Source organism: Tachypleus tridentatus, chromosome 2 (genome assembly GCF_004210375.1).
Source record: "Tachypleus tridentatus isolate NWPU-2018 chromosome 2, ASM421037v1, whole genome shotgun sequence".
Taxonomy (NCBI): domain Eukaryota; kingdom Metazoa; phylum Arthropoda; class Merostomata; order Xiphosura; family Limulidae; genus Tachypleus; species Tachypleus tridentatus.
The window spans coordinates 49,468,926-49,491,365 of NC_134826.1; the positions used below are offsets into that span (position 1 = coordinate 49,468,926).

A 22,440-nucleotide genomic window follows, 5' to 3' on the forward strand; every position below is an offset into this window, starting at 1 on the left:
ATTTCTATTGATTTTCTTCCGCACACATTTTATTACTGTAACTTTAAATTGATTAATATAATCAATTAAATTGTTTTCTTATCAATTACTGGACTAAATTTATGTTCCATTGATGCTGTAATAGCCAACGAGATAAAATATTTTTGGTAATTATATAAGAAATAATAACTCACGAGATTTGAAACATTCAACATTATCGTTTCCATGACAAAGTGTCTCATCATTTGGTGATCGAAAATTATTACAAAACACGCGGTTTCCTATGGTTCTAGATACAGCCGCCTAACACGTATCTGTATCTACTTCACTACTTTTTCTAGTGAGTGTACATACACTATTATTTATAAACGTGCTAAAGTGACTTAGTTTTTTCTACCCCACCCTACACTTCCAGCAAAGTTAAGCAGTTATGCAAGACCGAGAAAAGATAAGTTACCTCTTCATAACGCTGCGATTTAGGGAAATTTTCAATTTGAGATAAAATAAAAATAACATGTTAAACGTGTACAACCACTCTCACACAAGTTACAGTTGGTAAAAGATATGTTTATGGACAGACCATTATGTAGCTTTGCTCTAAATCACAACAAACGAACAAACTCAAACGATAAGTTAGAGCTACCTTGAACATAAACATAGTTTATTAAAAATAGTGAAGGCACTAATCGTGAATTTACTGAAAGGAAAGTAATTAAAAACGTATAGCAGCTTCTATGTCTACCATCTAGCAGTTTCGAAGAACAATGACAACAAAAGTTGGGAAACCTCCACGATAATTCTCTAAATGCAACTAATCACAATCCGGTTAAATTTCTGGAAAGAATATATTTCTGTTCACCTGCGTGATATCACACTAAGTAAGCGCTGATTGCCCTGTATAACACCCTGTAGAAATATTATTAATTCAACCTTTATTTTGTAAAAATAATTTCGTACACATTGCAGATAATTCAAATACACTTGTGACAAAATAATTATTAAACTATTCTTCCAAAAATGGCTAGTAACATTGCTGTAAACATATATGTTAAAGTCTTGTTTCCTTCGGCAGTTTGCACAAAACTATGTAATGGGCTACCTGCACACAGCCATAGCTAAATTAAGGTAACTGACAAGTTTGAATGCATGTTGTTAACATCCATCGTAAACTAGTGTCTGATTAAAGAGCAACTTTTATAAAGCACCTACAACCCTATATTGCAAAGTACATTTTAGCAGCAATGGGTGACAAGCCATGAAACTTCAAGTGCAAGTTTTACATACAACAGTGGTATAAATCAGTTTCATTAAGTAAATAAAGTTAGTGTGTTATAAAATTGAGGAAAAACAACACTACCGTATGTTTCACAAATACATCATACCAGTAAAGGTATCATCATACAGACTACAACCATCTGAGGTATTCTTTTAACACTGTTATTAGCACAATGGTCTGAACTCAAACCCATTTCTTTTACTTAAAAATCTTAACAATAAAGATTATGCTTTCACTGGAGAAAACATGGTAATAATAAATTGTGTATATGTGAAACATACATTTGTGTTGTTTCTCCTCAATTCTGTAATTATTGAGTTTTATTGAGTACAGATAGTTTATAGTATCAGTTAGTGTGTTATATTTAAGTTTTGAAAGAACAACTTTGTTAGAGCATTGTTAATTTCCTTAAAATCTGCAAAAGACTTCGTACTTTGAACACATTTTTGAACTGCAGTGAAGTGAAAATAGCATTGATTTAGTCAGTCAGAGCACTGACTTGAGTGATGCAACACTATGTAACCAAAAATAAAATGGCACAAAACTGAAGTTTGGAAGAAACAACAGATGAAAAGACAGACCAACCTAATGTAAACAAGGATGATAGGCAATAGGTTCATTTCTTTGTTTTGTAACCTTCTAAACTTGAATTAAGATTTGAGTTATGCATGTAAAAAAAAAAATTTCTCCCTCACAATTTGCAACTTCTAAAAACGAATTCTGCAGAGAAACTCTTAAAACTATTTTTTTTTTTATTAAGCAAGTTCCCAAATCATGCAAGACCACTGTCTCATGTTGTTTCTATGTAGCATGATGTATAATACACAAAATCAGTAATAACATTTACAGAACACAGAAATAATAAAAATGTACATGCAGACAATTATCTCAGGTATTCTTTTAACACTTTTATTAAGACAATGGACTGAACTCAAATCCATTTCTTTTACTTAAAAATCTTACAATGCCTTTGATTAAACAAACAACACATTTAATTGTTATAATCACATTAGTTCTGTACAGTACACAATACAGTATTGTTTACTTAATAAACAATTACACATGATATCAAATATGAGTTAAAAGGAAGCAGATGTCAACGTTTGCCATTGTTGTAACTCATTGTCCGGACTGGAGCCTTGAAATTAGCAGCTGCCTTCTGTTGCAGCTGATAAGCAAGAGGATGGATCTTAAAACCATAGAGCCTGAAAAAGAAATTGTAGTTTTGATACAAAATCTCAAAACAATTTCAAAATATACTATTCAGCATTCATTAATTAGTAATTCAAAGCCAAATTTGAAAAAAAAATCTTTCCAACTGATTTCAATGCCACAAATATAATTGTTTTTTAAATTATTCTGATACAATGAATATTTCTGTATAATTTACTTATACTACAGCAAACTTCATAAATTGATTATAATAATAATAAGGCAGCTATGTATTAACCATAGTAGGAAAATGTGTAATGAAGTTAAAATTCTTAATGTTTATTGAACACTTTTGCCACTGAAGATTAGAAATTGTTCTTTAACCCTTTCCAGGTGGGTCACTGGTCAAAGGCCATGTCATCAACTTTGTTGACCCACATTCACAAACTTTTATTGAACTACTATTTAATGAATTTTTGTCAATAAGTTTGGTATCAAATTGTACAGTTCAAACTTTAATATTATATATTAGTTAATTTCTTAAATCAAAAGTAAATATTAAAAGAACACTCCTAAATATTGGTTTTTGTGAGTTGCATGGCATGTTGAATACAGCGCTAGTTCAGATTAGATGTTTATGATGTCAAAATGCTAATTCTATAGTTTTGTACAAATTAGGAACTCAAGCTATCAATATTGATAAGGAAGAACATAAAATAAGAATCCTTTCATTCTGCTGAGACAGGGCTTATGTACCAAATTAATCACATGGAAACAATCCCTTACATTTATTTACTTCAATATTTGACAAGTGAATAACTAATTGATAGTTTAGAATGTCATCCTAGTGATCTTCTCAGCCATCTTAACGAATTAAAAGGTTATCTTTTTCTTTCAAACTGAGATTTCAAGGAGATAGGTTGGGTCTTTAGTCTATTTGGAATTTCATTTTTTTTAAACCTAAATACAGCTTAATTACTAAACTTGATGAATTCTCTGTTATCAATATAGTAATTTATGATTTTTGGTTATTCAGCTGTATATTTAAAAACCTAAAAAAAAATTATTTAATATCCTCCATGGGTGATATTTTAAAAATGTTTAACAACAAATGTTTTGTAGCAACTAAGTTCAAAGGTCATAGCTAGAATGGATAATTGTTTTGCTTTACTTCATTTACTGTTCTAGTAATAATCTGTATGCATATATAATTGTATAATAATTGAAATGTGACTGTATATTACGAAATACAAAACACAGCCATCACAGAGCTGCTTTGTAAAAACTATGGGTCAGTCTTATATTATTGGATAAGGTAGCATTAGTGCACATGTGCTACATCATTTGAATTTCTAGACTGTTAGCCAGACACAGCTAAAAGATTAATATAATAAAAATGATAGCTATATACATAAATGTATAATGTTATGTGATTTAAGCTATTTAGTCTATATATTTATGGCTCTCCTGTTGAAACAAAAGAAGCACAATTCATATTTATTTGCTTTTTTTTTTATGGTGATCACCAGATTAGTCATTTCACTTAAACCTGTACAAAAATTCATATGTGAAAATAAACAGACAATGGAATCTTTTTCTTAAGAAATGTTTGATAACTTTCTGGATGTTATAAAGATTTTGTGTGTGAAATTTGAAAATTTTCTGGTACACACAAGTATTTTTAATCTTAATATGAACATTACTTTGCATGTTGGACTGGCAACACACAAAAAGGGGGAAATCATTGTTTAACAAACCTTAAGAATTAATAAAATATGATGTTTTGCATATAAAAGCCTTATATTATTTAATGATTATCTGCAAAATTTCATGAACATACACTTCCTAATTTAAAAGTTGTAACATGAAAACTATAACAAGTACAAAATGGTTACAGGGTAGGTCTTAAGGACCAAGCCCATGCTGAAAGAGTTAATTAAGGGATAACAAACTAAGTATAACATACAACACTCACCACACCTACAGTTGTAAGAAAATGTATTAGAAAGCCCCATTTCATTTCTAGTTTTTACTTGTGTCCAAAAAAAAAAAAGGTTATAGGTCAAATGTTGGAAAAACATCTAAGTAGGCAACTATTATTTTGTTCATTTAATCCACATCTTTAATATGCTACACAATTATTTTAAAGCTAAGAGAAAAACAATAAATAAGCACAAATGATTAAATGTATTATATTTTTTACAAGTTGTTCAAAATTTTTAATCTATATACAAGATGATACAACACTGTCATATGACTGTCTTTACCTTCTATACCAGTCACCACTGACAAAATATGAGATTTTCATATTCCACGTTTTACTGCAGGCACATGTAGGCATATAAAGTGACTTTACAAAGTGACCTAGTATTGGCTTTGTTTTAGTAGACTAGTATTTTGTAATATACAGTCACATTTCAGTTATTAAACATTACTATTTAGAAATAAGTTACAACACTTATTTTACTTAAAATATAGAAAACTAAAGCAAAACATTATCTCTTCTAGCTATGACCTATGCAGCTGGTTACCACTAGACATAGGTTGCTAAGCCTTTTAAAATTTTGCATGTGGAGGATATCAAAAAAGTTTTTAAATTTTATATATACAGTTGAATAACCAAAAAAATTATAAATTACTACATTAATACTATAGAATTCCACTATAACTTTATTAAGCTTAGTAACTAAGCTTTATTTAAGTTTAAAAAATATGAAACTTTAAACAGACTAAAGACACAACTTACCTTGAAATCTTGGTTCAAAAGAACACGGTAGCCTTCTCACAGATTAAAATGGCTAAAAAACCACTAGGGGACATTCTAAGCTGTAGATTGGTTATTCACATCATATATTGAAGAAAGTGTACTTAAGGAAATGTTTTGAAAAATGGAACAAGGTGTGTTTGATTCAGTACAAAAGCCACTTCTTAAAAGAAGATGTGAGGTTCTTATTCTACATTCTAGCTTATCAATATTGATAACTTGAGTTCCTAATTTGTACAACACTATAAACTTAGTATTTTGACGTCATAAACATGTAACTTTAACCAGTGCTGCATTCAACATGCCACATCATTCATTAAAAACTATATCAAGATGTGTTATTTCAATATTTACTTTTAAATTAAAGAGATTAAGTGACATACAATATTAGTTTGAATTCATCTACAATTTTATTCCAAACTTATTGACATAAATTTATAAAATACTAGTTCAATTAGATTTCGAATGCCAATCAACAAATGTTTTGACATGACCTTTGACCTGTGGCCTGAAGGATAACAAGTGATACAAAAATAGCTTCAAGATGTAAAGTGTCATGAAAGGATGCTCAATAAAACCCACAGCCTGCAGGCTGGTAGTTCAGTGCCCGAACCACTGGGCCATATCAGGCTTAAGTTGGATAACAGAAAAATTTTTCAAAATTTCCCTCTTGTGTTGTGTTGATGGATACTTTAAAAATATTTAATCATATAGGTCCATTTTTATGTGCAATAACATTCTACACCAAATGCTGTTGGGACAAATACACTGAGACTCATGTCAGTCAAAATAATTAAAATGGTCTGTATACCGAGGGACAAACTGGTTAGAAGGGCGTTTAGGCCTGTATTCTGGATGAACCATGAAAAGCATGTGTGGAAATCCAGTTCCAAAATATGCTCCATCTGTGTGGTGATGTCGCGATGACTTGGGGTTGTAGACGTCCATACATTTTGGGCAATACAGCTTGACCATGGCTTCCCCTGGGACATCCGAGAGACCTTCAAGTACATATACAAGTAGCCTGTTAAGTTGCTACCACTATCAAAACAACCTGACTGTCCGAAAATGTTACAAAATGTTAAAACAATCAAATTAAATCAATATTGTAATCTAAATCACTCAAATCAGAGTTTTTAAATAAACCACTGAAAACAAGTGGCATGGAAAAAATTACATAACAGTGTAAAGAACCACACATGATTAGGTTTCTTTTTTTTTTCTTCTTTTTCTAGACATGGCTGGAATTTTGTAACTTTAAAAGTAACTGGTAAACATTTTAGCTGTAGCCAAAAAGTTCATTACAAGCCCTTGTTTGGGTTTTATAAAAAGAAAAGTTCAATTCATAAATATGCACTGTTGTGTAACATTGGCTACTTTATTTAAATTAGATAGGACGACTTTCATAGTAGACTTCCAAATTTTCACACTAAATCATTTTAACATTTTTTAAATGAGAATTAGAGATAATTTTTACCTGTTATAACAATTCAAGATACAATTACAATAATATCAGCATTTCAACACTTTAATTTGTTTTTAATCCCATAAAAAAATTTGGTGACTTAATCTTACCAATGGGAAGCATTGGCTGGTTTTCACAATAAACACGTGGGCAGTAACCAAAGTCCCCATTTTGATATTTTTCTATCTGAAAAACAAAGTGGATAAAAAAGAACTATTTACTAAGCTTTAAGTAATTATAAACCTGATGACGTACATTGGTTAAAAAAGTTGAAATAAACAAAGGATAACCTTTAATAGAAATACATACCTTGTAAAAATTCTACATAAATAGAGTACATTTATTAATCGAGTTTAGAGGGCATTCCAACACTTTCTTCTGGCAACAGGTGCTACTATGCTACAACTCTACTATTTGACTATAAATCTTGCAAAAGAAATGTTTTATTACAATAACTATTAACATATAGATTAATTCTTCTAGTTTATAAATGAGTGTGGGGAACTACAGAAACTGTTAGACTTTACCATTTGAGCAATTCCTCGATTTGTTAGAATATAACGGGCATGAATGAGACCGTAAAGCATCTCGGCAGCTTGCTCAATAAGATCACTTTGGTTAGGGTTATCTTCCAGTTCATCATCTACAAAAACACACACACACACAGTGATAAAACACTAAAAAAACAAACAAAAAGAATATTAATTGAACAAGACTATTAAATGTGTCCACTATTCACCTAACGTCTGATAAGTTAGAGATTAAAGTTAACCAGTCATATATTTTTTATTACCAGATGGTTCTACACAACTATCTCTTGTCATGTAGAGCCATTTGGTAATTTAAATAAATAACATATAAACTTATTAGCAGTGTCTATAATAATTATTCAAGCATGCATGCATTATTTTTCAACTCCATTATCTTCATCAGACAGACAAATATAACAGGTTTATTCAGTATTAGCACACTATGCTCACACAAAACAAATATGAAATTAAAGACATTTTTAATATTCAGTTCAGAAATGTGCTGAGGAACACACTAACTTATGAAGCATACCTTTCAATAACAGAATACTGGAACAAAAAAGTTGAATCATTTAAAATCATACAATCATATATAAAGAAACTGATTCCATTTAGAGCTGACAAGCAGTTATATTTAAGAACATTTGAAAAATAAATGTATACTTAAAAGTAAATAGCTTTTGCTCAAAATATATAAACTGAATCCTTTTAATAGACTACACTACATTTATAAAGAAAAATGGCAGCACATACACATTTAATTACCATTAATTCTCTCACAACCAGTTGTTTCCTCAATAGGTTTCTTGTTTAAATTATACAAATTAAGATACTTTACGAGATGTTTATCTAAAGAAACAAAAACGTTGGATTTGTCATCAGGTGGCTAGCTATCCATTAAAACCCACTACATTTTCTGAATATGATATTTAAGTTATTTGAATCCGATCTAGTATATGATTTAGTGTTTCCGATGTCAACATAATAGAAAACTTTACCAATATAATGCATAAGTAAATGATAGCATTTTTTTTTTTTTTTCAGTGCAAAGCTACACAATGGGTTACTTGAACCCTGTTCACCAGAGAAAATCAAAACCTGGATCTTAGAACTATAAATCTTTAAACTCAATATTGGCTAACCAAGGGGACTATAATATTTTTACATTCTGAATACACTCAAGATAAATTTTATTAGAAGATATAAAGATAGCATTTAGTTATTTTTGTAAATCTGAAAAAGCCACATAAAACATGACCCTTCTAGCTTACAAAAAGTCCTTCATTTTCAGAGTCGCTCAGGAATAAAAACTACCAACAGCCTTCTGAAAATTAATTTGCACAGCTGCCAAAACTTTTAAAACTGCTAGTTTGTACTGATGTACAGTTACACACGACAGATCTAAGATAAGTATATTATCAAATATTCTACATTCACTGCTGCATTTTACGGATACCACCCATCTAATAGAACTTAAATAATACAGTCAGTATATTCTCAAATTTGTAAAAGATTTACTGAGTTGTTCAGAAATTTGTTCATAAACTATGTATCTGAAAACAGTTTTAAAGTTGGTTTTTATGAATTAAGCTTCAACACACCTTTTATTTAAGAAGTTTCTTTGTGTCATATAAGATAAAAATTTGTGCATTGTAAAACTGTATATTTTTTAAATTATTGATTGCAGTTTAAACCAATACAATGGAAAAAGAAACAAAAAAGTCCACTTTAACCTAATGCGCATGAATCGGTGCCTATTAATTTGGTAAATTAGAATATTACTCTTAAAATCAAAACTAGAACTTTACAATAAAGCTCAGATTCAGTTTTGGCACACTACACTTCACCTAAGAATTCACTCAGCTGAACAACTAGTTGTTTGAAAAGGGTTAACTCCAGACAAAAGAGACTATATCAAGGAATTGTGTTGAGTACAATCTAGACTTAAGTATGCCTGAAGTTATAATTAGCAATTTAGTAAAGTGACATTTTACATATTCTGATTTAACTACCTGGAGACAAAGTATAAAGTTATCAGGAACAACTGACCTGGCTCAAGGTCCAGTATCATGTCCAGAGCTTGTCTATAATGGGGAACTTGTTCACTTAGACCTGTTAAATTAAACTTATCCTGAATGTAATCTTCATCAACCTATGATGTAAAATAAAAGATAAAAATAACAATCAGTCATAAAATCTACATAACACTGTGTAGAATTCTAAACAAATATTCAATGAAACAAATACATAGACTTCTAAAACATACAATAGATTCATCATTCTAAGATTAACAAATAGTAATATGTACACACTTCTACGTTTATATACATACTAGCAGATGCCAATTGAAACAATTCAGTGGGCACTTTCATAAAAATAGTTATGAATAAACATAAAACACACAGTCAACCTAATCTCTTAGTTCAGAGTACACATGCAGCATGATTTTAGTGGGCTGTTTACAACCATATTTTATCATTCTGTGTGTTATTTCAATAATGAAAATTGCACTGCATTTGTTTTTAAGCAAAGGAAAATGACTACAATGCATTGTTGGTAAAAATGATTGTTTATTAATACGATGGATACATCTCTCTCAATACACTGCTCAGGTTCACCAAACAGCCACAGGTATTTTTCCTATTAGATGCCAATTCTTATTTCTGTAAGAGTCTTCTGTAAGAGTCAAGTGGGAGATAGTCAATTTGTCTGACACGGTACAATAAAATTATGCATGTATACAATACTGACATGACGTATACAATACTGACATGACGTATACAATACTGACATGACGTATACAATACTGACATGACGTATACAATACTGACATGACGTATACAATACTGACATGACGTATACAATACTGACATGACGTATACAATACTGACATGACGTATACAATACTGACATGACGTATACAATACTGACATGACGTATACAATACTGACATGACGTATACAATACTGACATGACGTATACAATACTGACATGACGTATACAATACTGACATGACGTATACAATACTGACATGATGTATACAAAACAACAAATGTATTCTGAAACACATTTCTCCTCCCTCTTTATACATTTTTCCATTCAAACTCCTATCTTAAAATTTTCTCTTTCACTCAGGTAACCGATGAAGTCCCGTTTTCTCCACAACGTTCCCTCATCAAAAGAAATTGTTATTCATATGATTTTCTCAGATTGACCAATTAGCACATTTAAACACTGTCAAGACCATGGTTGATATAAACAGGAAGTTTTAGGAATTGCAAGCAATGAACAATTATCCTGTAATACACTCTTGAAAACAAGCATTTCAATTCTGTTTAATATCATTTTTTGTAGTTATTAAATAAAAAAGTGTAGAAATATACGAATTAACCCTTTTTGTGAAGGATTGCAAGTCAAAGGCTATGTCATTGAGTTTATTGACTTGCATTCAAATTTTTATTAAACTACAATTTTATGAATTTCTGACAGTAAGTTTGGAATCAAATTGTAGACTGTAATTCAAACTTTAGTATTATATACAGATAATGTTTTTAATCTAAAAGTAAATATTAAAAGAACCAACCTAAATATAGATTGTAGTGAGTTGTGGTATGGTGAAGGCAGCACTGATTAAAATTATGCTTGATGTCAGAATACAAAGTCTGTAATTTAAGAATTCAAATTATCAATAAGAACCTCGCATCTTTTCATTTTGCTGAGATATGGCTTATTTACTGAATCAAACACAACAGGCTCCATTCACCTGGACTATTTTTAGAAATGGTTCCTTGTATACTCTCTTACTGTAATACACAAAATGTGAATAACCAACTGACAGCTTAGAATGTCCCCCTCCTCCAGTTATTTTTCTTAGCTATTTTAATGTATGAAAAGGCTACCATGTTCTTTCAAACCAAGATTTGAAGGAGGTAGGTTGTGTCTTTAGTCTGCTGAAAAGTTTCATACTTTTTTTTATACCTAAATATAACTTAGTTTCTAAGCTTAATACATTATAGTGGAATTCTATGGTATCAATGTAGTTATTTATGAGCTTTTGGTTATTCAACTGTATATATAAAACCTAAAAAAGATTTTGTTTGATGTCTTCCACATGCAAAATTTTAAAAGGTTTGGTAACCTGTGTCCATCAGCAACTGAATTAAAAGGTCATAGAAGAGATAGTTGTTTGATTTACTTCTTTGTTTATTGTTCTATATTTTAAGAAAAATAAGTTTTGCAATTTATTTCTAAATAGTAATAATCTATATACAAACATAATGTATAATAATTTGAATGTTTCTTTTATGATACAACATATTAGTCCACTAATACACAGACAAGACTGGGTCAGTTATGTATTACTGGATATGGAAATATGAGTGGAAGTGATGTGTCAATGCAAGTTGTATTAGCCCAGCGTGACTAGAAGGTTCATATAATAAAAAATAACAAATGTATATAAATATAATACATTATGAGGCTTAAGCTACTTAAACTAAACATTTGTATTTTTGTGTTATACTATGTAGTCATCTAAGCACAAAAAGAAAATTTTTATTTATTTCCTAATACTTTTATGATAGTTACAAGTTGAGTATAGAAAATAACAAAATAATGTCTTACTGAAAACAAATGTTTGAAATATGTTTAGGAGGGTTTAGAGATTATACAAATAATATTTGAGCATCTTCACACGAATAGTTTTTTGTTTAATCATAACATGAAATCATTTTGCATTCAGACTAGTAACGAAACATTCTTATTTTTACACTCAAACCTTTAATAAAGATATTTCATTAAAAATGTAATTTTTTTGCACATAAAATATTTATTACCCTTACCAAAGGTCTGCCAAATTTTGTGAAAGAACACCTACTGTATAAAAAGTTAGTGCAAATACACGTGTATGTAAACTCGTGTAAATTATAATAAGCCCATTGTGAAAGGGTTAAGCTGAACAACTGTGAATTAATGAAAAATAATGAGTCATACTGGTAACATTGTCAGTATTTGTAGTAATAGAAAACACTAACCAGAAACACTAATTCTGTCTAGTTGATGACACTAGTCAGTGTAATAGATCCTTATAGGTAACTGTGTAAAACTTTCACTGCCCATCTCAAATTTCAAGTGAATTGTATGTTTTTACTTAATACAGTACATTGTACAGTGTAGTATTGCCAATATGTTTAAATATGCTTGAAAATTGAAGTTAATATTTCCATTACTGGCTTTTGTCATCATTATACAAAGTAATGTCTGTGGCTATAGCACCCAAACACATGTGGGGATATTAGTGGACTAGTATGTTGTATCATAAAAGTAACATTCAAATTATTATACATTATGTTTGTATATAATTATTACTATTTAGAAATAAATTGCAAAACTTATTTTTCTTAAAATATAGAACAATAAACAAAGAAGTAAATCAAACAACTATCTCTTCTATGACCTTTTAATTCAGTTGCTGATGGACACAGGTTACCAGACCTTTTAAAATTTTGCATGTGGAAGACATCAAACAAAATCTTTTTTAGGTTTTATATATACAGTTGAATAACCAAAAGCTCATAAATAACTACATTGATACCATAGAATTCCACTATAATGTATTAAGCTTAGAAACTAAGTTATATTTAGGTATAAAAAAAAGTACAAAACTTTTCAGCAGACTAAAGACACAACCTACCTCCTTCAAATCTTGGTTTGAAAGAACATGGTAGCCTTTTCATACATTAAAATAGCAAAGAAAAATAACTGGAGGGGGGACATCCTAAGCTGTCAGTTGGTTATTCACATTTTGTGTATTACAGTAAGAGAGTATACAAGGAACCATTTCTAAAAATAGTCCAGGTGAATGGAGCCTGTTGTGTTTGATTCAGTAAATAAGCCATATCTCAGCAAAATGAAAAGATGCGAGGTTCTTATTGATAATTTGAATTCTTAAATTACAGACTTTGTATTCTGACATCAAGCATAATTTTAATCAGTGCTGCCTTCACCATACCACAACTCACTACAATCTATATTTAGGTTGGTTCTTTTAATATTTACTTTTAGATTAAAAACATTATCTGTATGTAATACTAAAGTTTGAATTACAGTCTACAATTTGATTCCAAACTTACTGACAGAAATTCATAAAATTGTAGTTTAATAAAAATTTGAATGCAAGTCAATAAACTCGATGACATAGCCTTTGACCTGCAATCCTTCACAAAAAGGGTTAATTCATTAGTGTCACCACTCATACAAAAGAGTAACTAATCAGTTTCCAGTTACCACTATTTTGTTACTATTCCAACCAGATGAGAACAATAAATTAGTTTAACAAAATCTACTAATTTTCCAACAATTAATTATCAAATTCCACTAATCAGCCAACTCTACTTATAATATGGCTAATTTACAAATATTAATATATGCACACAAAATGTAAAATAATAATAAAATATTAATTATATCACTAAATATTGTCAATACTGGTCTTAGTACAAGATAAATATTCTGAGTCATAAACTCAGAATACATGGGTATTAATTATATGACTTTTTTATGGATAATACCTTCTCTTCAGCATACACATTGTTTCATAATGATATTTGTATAAAAGAAGTAAAAAATAACAATTTTTTCAAAAAAAGATATATTTAACACTTTTTGCATTTTAAAACATTAGAAGTATTCAGCAATAAGTGAAATGTTACACAGGGAAAATTAGATCTTAACAACTGAATCCTAACTTATAAGTTCTCGTGTGATGTTAATCAGAGAAATATATGCTCATAGGTAATTAATTACATTGAGTAAAAGTAATTCTACAAAAAACTTTGTCTCTACAGAGGCCTGGCAGGCAGAAGTTTTCCAGTTGGTCTGATCTCTCAAAATTACAGCTTCTCTATAACATGTAAATAATTAAATAATATCTCACTCCCTTACAAATTATAAATAGTCATTAAGGTTACAGTACACTTTTAAATTATAATTTTAATTATAAAAATTTTCTGTTTTTATTGAAAAAAACTTAAAATATTATTAAACAACCTTAACTTAACTTATTTTCTAATGTACAACTTTCACAAGATCTTGAAAAAGAAATACATTGATACTCAAGATTCAGTAAAAAAAAAGTTATCTCAGCAAGAAATTTAATAACAAAACCATGAAAAGGTTTTAGAATCTTGTTACTTGAGAACAGAAAACAAATACAACAATCATTATACATCACAACTTTAGCTGTGCCATAAAAAATGAACATTAGTGAAACATTATGTCCAGCAAGTATATTCTATTTCTGAAAAGTTCATCCAACATAGTATAATTGTTTCCCATTTTAAACATAGCTGTTTCTCCTGTACCTTCCATAAATAAACATCCTTGCAATGTACATAATTTTTAAAGCATTTTCACTCAAGTAACTTGATGTTTTAATAACTTCATAAAACACTTACTTCACAAAAGAATTCATTCCCACGAAGACCACAAAACCAAGAAATCCAGGAAACTTCTTCTGAAGAACTCATGTTGCTGATGGTTTAATACAATAGTGTCTGGCTTGTTCCTTCTAAAATATTAGTTTATGTATTAGTTTCTTTAACTTTAGAAATTTTATGGATTCTTCCAGAATGTATTTTATTTACACAGTTTTGTGATAACTTTATTTAATTACTATTTTCAATAACTTAATATGAATAACTTAACTCAATAACATAAAATGAAAAGTTATATTTAAACTTGGTGATCAAACATGTTTTGAGGCAGCTAAACTTATGAATTTATCATGAACACTGAAACAATTATTCATTGTTTGTGCAAAAATACACAAGTGCTAATTTTAAACTGATAAACTTGAAATAAGGTGACGAGCTAGTCAACAGCACCATCCTTGGGCTACTCTTACCAAACATTGCGACTTTACCATGAACCGCAGGTGCACTTAAAGCTTCAACATGCCAAGCATGATTTTGTGGAAACAGATGATCCACTAACTCTCAGAATCACAGTCTAGCATGCTAACCACATGTCCATGGTTGGCCCATTTTCAAACAAGAAATATATTTTTCTACACTGTTTATATTACTAATCTTTATCCTAGTTGTGGGTTGCTCAAGGGTTAAAAACAATGAATACATAAAGGAAGAAATTAAAGTAATTAGAAAGAAAATACCTATAAATTTTTGCATAACTACATTTCACAAATTAAACCTAGGATGTAGAAACTTGGGAGAAAAGATAAACAAAATTTGAAAATTTTTTACGAAAGTGTCTCACATTAGGCTTAACCATAATGGTACTCATCTTCCATACAAGTTAGGTTAAAATTAAAACAGCTTTCACAAATTTTAAGAGTAAATTCATATTGACATGGTTTAGTTGATCATTTAAAAATTCATAACACTGAAATAACAAAACACTTATTCTTCCAAGCAATATATATTAACAATTATCAATTTTATCAAAAATCTAAAAAGAAACTACATTAACTTATGTTCAAAGGTTCATTTTAATTTCCATCTCCACTGTTTACACAATAATCATCTTTTTCTATCTCACAAATTATTATTATGTTGTTTAATGTATTTCCATAAATAAAACATTTCCCGTGAAGTATTTAAGCTTCTAGTGGGAAATGAGACTGAATACAACCTTTCATATATGTGAGAAATGATACACAATTATATGAAAAGAAGCTTATAAATCACCCTTTTACTTTTAAGGTAAAAATTTGTGTTAATTTTTTTTACACAAGGTATTTAACTTTATACAAACCAATAAATTCAACAAATATTTGGCAAGTTACCTTTAATTATATACTTTATATACTTTAATTATAAGTGCAAGGGAATGGATTTTGGTTTTTATAATTTGGATGGTATTTAACAAAGATGGAAACCCACACAATGACATGAATGAAGAAAGGTTTTTTTTTTTGCATAGCAACAGATAGATAAGTCACTCAAGCCACTAAAGTAATTCTGTTGCTTGTAGTAAAGCTAAAAGAACTTTAGGTTGTCTTTATAGATACACTATTTACAAGTTACAATGTAATTATCTCTATAGGCCTCACTTGAAACACTGTATATAGTTTCGTTCTTATCTGAGAAGAAATACTGAATTATATGAAAAGCTTATTCAGAAAACAGAGGAAGGATCATCCTATAGGGCTACACTGAGAATTCTTAATTTCCATAATGACATTTCAAAGATAATTCAGAAGACTGACAAAACAAAGACCTCAGATTTCTTTACATTATTTTCTAGAGATATGGGATAAAACAAAAACACAAGTTCAAGATGTTAAAGAGAGGCTTGGCTTCAGTTAAGATGGTTTATTTTGGTAAAAAAGTGATTGATTCACTGAAAAAATTACTACTAGTAGTAGAAAAAAACTATCAAGTGCAAAATACCCAATCTATATTTAACTTTTTGTTTATCTCAGGGTAGGTATGCAAGAACAATCTTAAAGAATCAAATTGTCCCTTTTTATTTGTGTCTATGTTTTCATTAAAAAATTGCACAAACTATTTATGCCTCGAATTTCACAGACTAATTGTTCTTAAGTTATAATTATAAATGTTAAATTAGTACTTCTGCAGTACATTCAACATTCTTCATGTTACAAAAGAGTTCACATATACTGTACATTTATATCAGTTCAGGAGTCACTTTGACTTAGTAAAATTAAAGCTGGTAAAAGGAACATTTTTTACTATTCCTGTTGATATTTTAGGCCTTATAAGAAAACTGTGCATGATGTTGAATATAATCTAACATTACAGTACAATATTAAAAACAGATTTAAGACAGCATTAATACTAAAATAGATAAAATTACAAAAGCAGAAACAAAGAATGCCTTATAATGAATGAACTTAATATAGCTTGCTCTTTAATTAACTTTTATCTTCTGATAAATTCTTGCAAGATTGATAATAAATCATATGAAAGTCTTCACAGAAAATTCAAAACCAAATGATAAATTTTACTGCAACAGAAATATAAAATAACAGTAATTTAATCATGGATATTAGTTTATAATATATTTCATTGTTAACTCGTTAATTTTATTATAATCAAATGAAGTAATAGAACTCGTTCACTTGCACACGCCACAGCTAGGCCTAACTTATGAAAAATGTAAATAGAACTTCTAAATGTCACGCAATTTATAACTACATTTTCACAAGTAATAACTTGTAACTGAACAATAATTTTAGCTTTTAAGTTGAAACTTGTAATACTACTAACAAGTAATAATCTGAGTCCTTATCATTCTTTCTTCTGTCAAGTTCTGGCAAAACAGAAGCAGTATCTTCTGTGGTAAAGAAGTTTGAACACAGGAAATTTAAAGAAAAAAAATCGTAACATTTCAATTTATAATTACAATAATCTTTGTATCAGGAAACGTGTCGTTAATTGACTTCACTTCGAACTCGAAGTTCAAACTTCAACATACCAAATTCTATCGGACCCCGAATACGATTGTAATTGTAAAGTATACGGACGTTTATTATAATTTACACTCACCAAGAAACTACGCAGGCACAGCTGGGTAAGATAATTAACTTTTCTCTCACAAGGTTTTACTATAAGTGAGATTTATTTACAATGCTATAGACCAGATTATATCTACTCCAATTTAACTTCAAACGATTAGTGAGTATTTTGTTTAACACTTTGTCTTACATAACACGCTCTAAGCTTATTTCATGAGGTAGAAGAAAACCTGATTTGAATGACTTTTCTAACGATTATAATTAGTTTCAAAGCACAAATAAATATCATTACTTAGTTGATAAATTTTATTAGAAAATGTTATTTTATGTATATTAAAATATTCTGTTTAGTTTCCCTATCGTTATGTTTTAATTTCATTTCTGTATATTCTTTTTAACTTTTCCATGTCGTTGTGCGTTTTATTTTTGTATTACTTGAAAGTAAATGCAACTTTTACGGCTTTTTGATTAAGTGTCTAGAAGATATATTTATCATGTAACTGTATTTCTATGATTGTTTGATTTAATGACTAGCACTCAAGGTTCAAACTCAAAGAGAGTTATTTATGCTGACATTAATTTTCATTAATATTAATATCACAGTATTGAGTAAAAAAATGCATATTAATTATATTAATAATAATGTTATTTCCGTACATATGAAAACTTGCCTACATGTTGGACGTAGCCCTATTCATTTTGAAATTGAGATATTTACCTGAATAATATATTTTTTTGTTGTTGTTATAGTACCATTACTAACCATTCTTTTCGAATATCGAACATTTTAAAATCTTACTATTCTTAGTAGATTTTCTGATATTGATTTCCATGTCTGTGTTTTTTCACACAAAAATATGTAAATCAAACGCGGTACTCTGTCAATAATATCACTGAAAAATTTAGTATTTTTGAAGTCTTATAGTATTACTTTTACGGTTTCATCGTGAATTGGCATCATCGGATATACTTAATTTGTTTGCATTGAATTAACTCGGTGGGCACTAAATATTTGATAAAAACATGTTACCTAAAGATGGTACTCCACTCAAGCGTATTCCTTTTAATCTGTCTATTCGAAGTCTTGAATCCATAATGGACTAATATTAAGAAGAGTAATGTGTAATTTAGGGAAAATATGTAATTAACATGATTTTGTCATGTGTTTCAAAAAGAAGAAAAATAGATTATTAGGTAAACTGGTTTGATATCTTAACAATGCTTTCCGTCTTTTGAGGGGGGTTGTTGGGTCAAAAACCAAATGGAATAAAATGGCAATCATCTTTCAAAGCAAAACTCTTTTTATCAACCAACATTGTTTTTACAAATTTTAGCTTTTGGCATGTAAAATTGAAAAACAGTGAGTGAATTCATAATCTAGGTCCTAGGAAACACAAAAACCAGTAGATAGAGTACATTGTTTTTATGCCTCTTGTCTTAATTCATGTACAACAGTAATGTTAGAGAATAATTTAGGGATATGTCAATTTAGGTTTAAATATTAAGGAAAAAACCAATAACTCAATAAGTAAAAAAGAGACTGGATTTAAAATCCAGGACCTCTTATTGTCTTCTAAATGAAATTTAAAAAGTCTGTGAATAGACTTCATATGATTTGGTCTGTGTAAATGATACAGCAACTAAACCAAAATTAAACCAGTATAAAGGAACACCTTTATACCTATATTAATTAATAATCTAACATCCCCCTGCAATTCTCCCTACAATCTGGTACCTGTTTATACTCTTGTCCCTAAGATGTGTCTGTCAACAGTCACATTCAAACTCTCTCTTAACCTGAAGATGACCTAGGAAGGTCGAAATGTTGTTCTCTCCTTATCAATAAAAGTGTTAGTACTTATATCAGCCATTCTGAGATACAGAAGTAGAATTGTTTGTTGTCTCTGTCACTCTTGGTATTATTTTAAACATATATTTAACTACATTTGGTAAAAAAGAACTTAAGAATCGAGACCTTTAACCATAATTTTAGTCTAGTAGATATTTGCATTCTAAAAACAAAGTGATAAATAGTGTTACATTTTGGTCAATATATATGTTACAAAATAAATTTAATTCAAGTTTTCCATAAATAACTGTTTTTTCAGCCAAGTTTGTTTTTTTTAAGTGCCAGAAACACCTTAATTACCTCAAAGGAAAGAATATTATTTACTGATTAATTTTATCTTTATGTTTAGTAGTAAATGGCAGAACGAACAGAGGATTTTAACCTTCCAAACAGTGTAATAACAAGGATTGTAAAAGAAGCGGTAAGTATAGCAAATTGGGAAAACTTTTATTGTTATGTAAGTAGACCTCAAAGGAACTTTAAAAAAATAAATAAAGGTGGCAGGAATTTAGTTTGAAGGAAGAAAAAATATGGTGATGGTCTGTTCTACCCAACTGTGATACTCAAGAATAGTTGTTTCCATTCATCCTCACACACAAGAATAATTTGGTGCAGCAGCCAAAATTGTGTTTGGAAACATTGACAGGAAATTTTTGAGAAAAAGCTATGAAGGAGATTAAATAAGGCAGAATGAGAGTCTTCTTTTTCAGTGGTGGTGATGACAGAGATGTTATGGGTGTTGATGGTGTGAAGAGGCAGTACAGAGAGATCGAGACTTAGGATCAAAATATTAAGTTTATATCACATTAATTTATGAACTCAGCTAACCTAAGTTAGGTAGGTACCTGCACTGTTAATGATATTTTCAAGTGTAATCCCTGTATTACCTCATGAGATTTGGCCAGGTTAAGAAATATAAATTAGTCTTACACATATAAGTCAAGAATGCAAAATAATCCTAATAAAAAAAAAAGGTATATGATAATAAAATATTTTAAAAAATGAACATAACTATTAAATATTCCTATGAATACTGTTAACAGAGAGAGTTGCCACAGTACAGCCTGTCTTGTTTTTATCATGTGAAAACTTCCACTCAGAAAAACATTTTTTGAATATACTCACAGTGGTTGATTGTTACACAGATAAAACAGTTTGATGTTTATAGCCGATTTTGGTGTTATTTAATTTAAAAGTTGATATAACTGTAAATGTCGTGAAGCTGTGTACAATGTGTTTGTGTTAGGTCCTGTTAGAGAAAACTGTTGATTGTATATATCTGTGGAGTACAATGATTTTTAGGAATATTATATGTGGAACAACATGGAGTCCAAAAAGTTATTCCTGTCAAAAAAACTCAGGCAGTAGGAAGATATTTTTCTCGTAAATGTAGTACCATTGGTAACAAGAATTGGTACTTGAAGTTCAGGCTTTCACAGGAAACTGGGCAAGTAGAACCTCTCACAAACTTTACTGGATGCAGGAAACTTCCCTTTTTGTAACCCTGTATTATGTATGGACTACAGAAACATCACAGAAAATGTTCATACAAACTTCTTAGGTTACATGAATTTTATAAAATATATACATCACCCTGCCAAGTAATCACTGTTCATGAGTTACATTCCTGTATGTGATTACAAATTCCTAGTTCTGTAAGACAATATTTATTCAGGACGAGTGTTTTGAATTTCTTCAACTGATTAACTTTTATTGTGAGAGCAAAATAATTTTAACAGAGTTGTTTCAGTGGTATTTTGTAATATATTTTATATAAATAATGAATTTGATTTTGTACATTCCAGCTACCAGATGGGGTAAATATTTCAAAGGAAGCAAGATCTGCCTTCTCAAAAGCTGCTAGTATTTTTGTTTTGTATGCAACCTCTTCGTAAGTATAAAATATTATTTGAAATAGATAGTTTATAACTTAAACATGTGTAAGTAGTTGTTGATAAGATAATAAAATTGAAGATGTTAATAATTATATTAAAAATCAACAAAGGTAATTTTTTTTTTAGAAAGCAGTACTGTTTTATTGGATTGTGTATCTATTCTGATTTACATCTGAGTAATATGTACAAGTTACATATATACTTGCATCTTTTATCAGCATTCACTTATGATTTAAGTCACTTGTAAGACAACAAAAAATCAAAAGTGTGTAATCTATGATCCATCAATTTAATCCCTTTCTGCATAATTTGGAGATGTCTAAATAAACATATATGACCAATGACTGCAAAATTCTAATTTACCCTAAGGCCACCAAAAGTAGTTTTCACCTACTGCAAGGTGCAGTAATATCCCCCTGTGCTTGAAATAGTTGTCATACCTGTGTGTGTGTGCTGACATCTGTGTTCTATGCCATGAAACATGGATGATTTTGTATATCTCATTACAAAAGTGCCAACTTTACAGGAACATATATATGTAGAAATAGCTCGTTTGGGTTGAGAAAATTTTTTTACATAGAGGAGCGAACAATGTTTCGACCTTCTTAGGTCATCATCACAGAACCCAAACGAGTTGTTTCTACATATATATTTTTCTCTACAAGTGGGTTTTCTCGACATCACTGATTTACAGGAACATGTATAGAATGTATAAAAGAATATCTTATAGCTTGGCTGTTGTTTAAATAATTTGTTTTATATTTTATAATGACCTCTTATTGATACCATATATACCAGTTACTAGAGAACACTTTTCATATAATTTTTCCTCTAGTTTTTTGTTTAAATCATTATTTTTTACTATCAAATACAGTTTTCAAGGAATATTTCTGTCAGATGTAACATATACAGTGTCTTTCAATATTGAAAAAGTAATACAAAGAATCAAATTTATATTTTATTTTTTTAGTGGATTATTGACACTTTTTGGGAATTGGCCCAAAAATGAATTTAACAATGAAATGGTTAAGA

General features: G+C 29.5%; 2 protein-coding genes across 4 annotated transcripts in view; one reads left to right on the forward strand and one right to left on the reverse strand.

Annotated features, from left to right (window-relative positions):
* LOC143243305 (DNA polymerase epsilon subunit 3-like) overlaps positions 1 to 22,440 on the forward strand; it is a 79,100-nt gene that overhangs the window by 49,368 nt on the left and 7,292 nt on the right. The window contains exons 1-3 of one of the 2 annotated variants that reach the window (XM_076487156.1): positions 18,072 to 18,160; positions 19,863 to 19,934; positions 21,319 to 21,404. In XM_076487156.1, coding sequence (XP_076343271.1) covers positions 19,869 to 19,934; positions 21,319 to 21,404 — 152 coding nt within the window. In that variant the 5' untranslated portion in view covers positions 18,072 to 18,160; positions 19,863 to 19,868. Of the gene's footprint in view, positions 1 to 18,071; positions 18,161 to 19,862; positions 19,935 to 21,318; positions 21,405 to 22,440 lie in introns of those variants that run through there. The other variant, XM_076487159.1, reaches the window with a different exon arrangement.
* LOC143243275 (casein kinase II subunit beta) lies at positions 2,143 to 17,896 on the reverse strand. 2 transcript variants are annotated; one of them, XM_076487130.1, is made up of 7 exons: positions 17,696 to 17,896; positions 14,621 to 14,733; positions 9,216 to 9,318; positions 7,164 to 7,279; positions 6,747 to 6,822; positions 5,983 to 6,172; positions 2,143 to 2,460 (listed from the first exon to the last, which is right to left on the reverse strand). In XM_076487130.1, exons 2-7 carry the CDS (start codon positions 14,690 to 14,692, stop codon positions 2,352 to 2,354), a joined length of 666 nt encoding a protein of 221 aa, XP_076343245.1. In that variant the 5' UTR covers positions 14,693 to 14,733; positions 17,696 to 17,896; the 3' UTR covers positions 2,143 to 2,351. The 2 variants fall into 2 exon arrangements, with proteins under 2 accessions (XP_076343245.1, XP_076343251.1); XM_076487136.1 differs by lacking the exon at positions 17,696 to 17,896 and adding an exon at positions 17,417 to 17,440.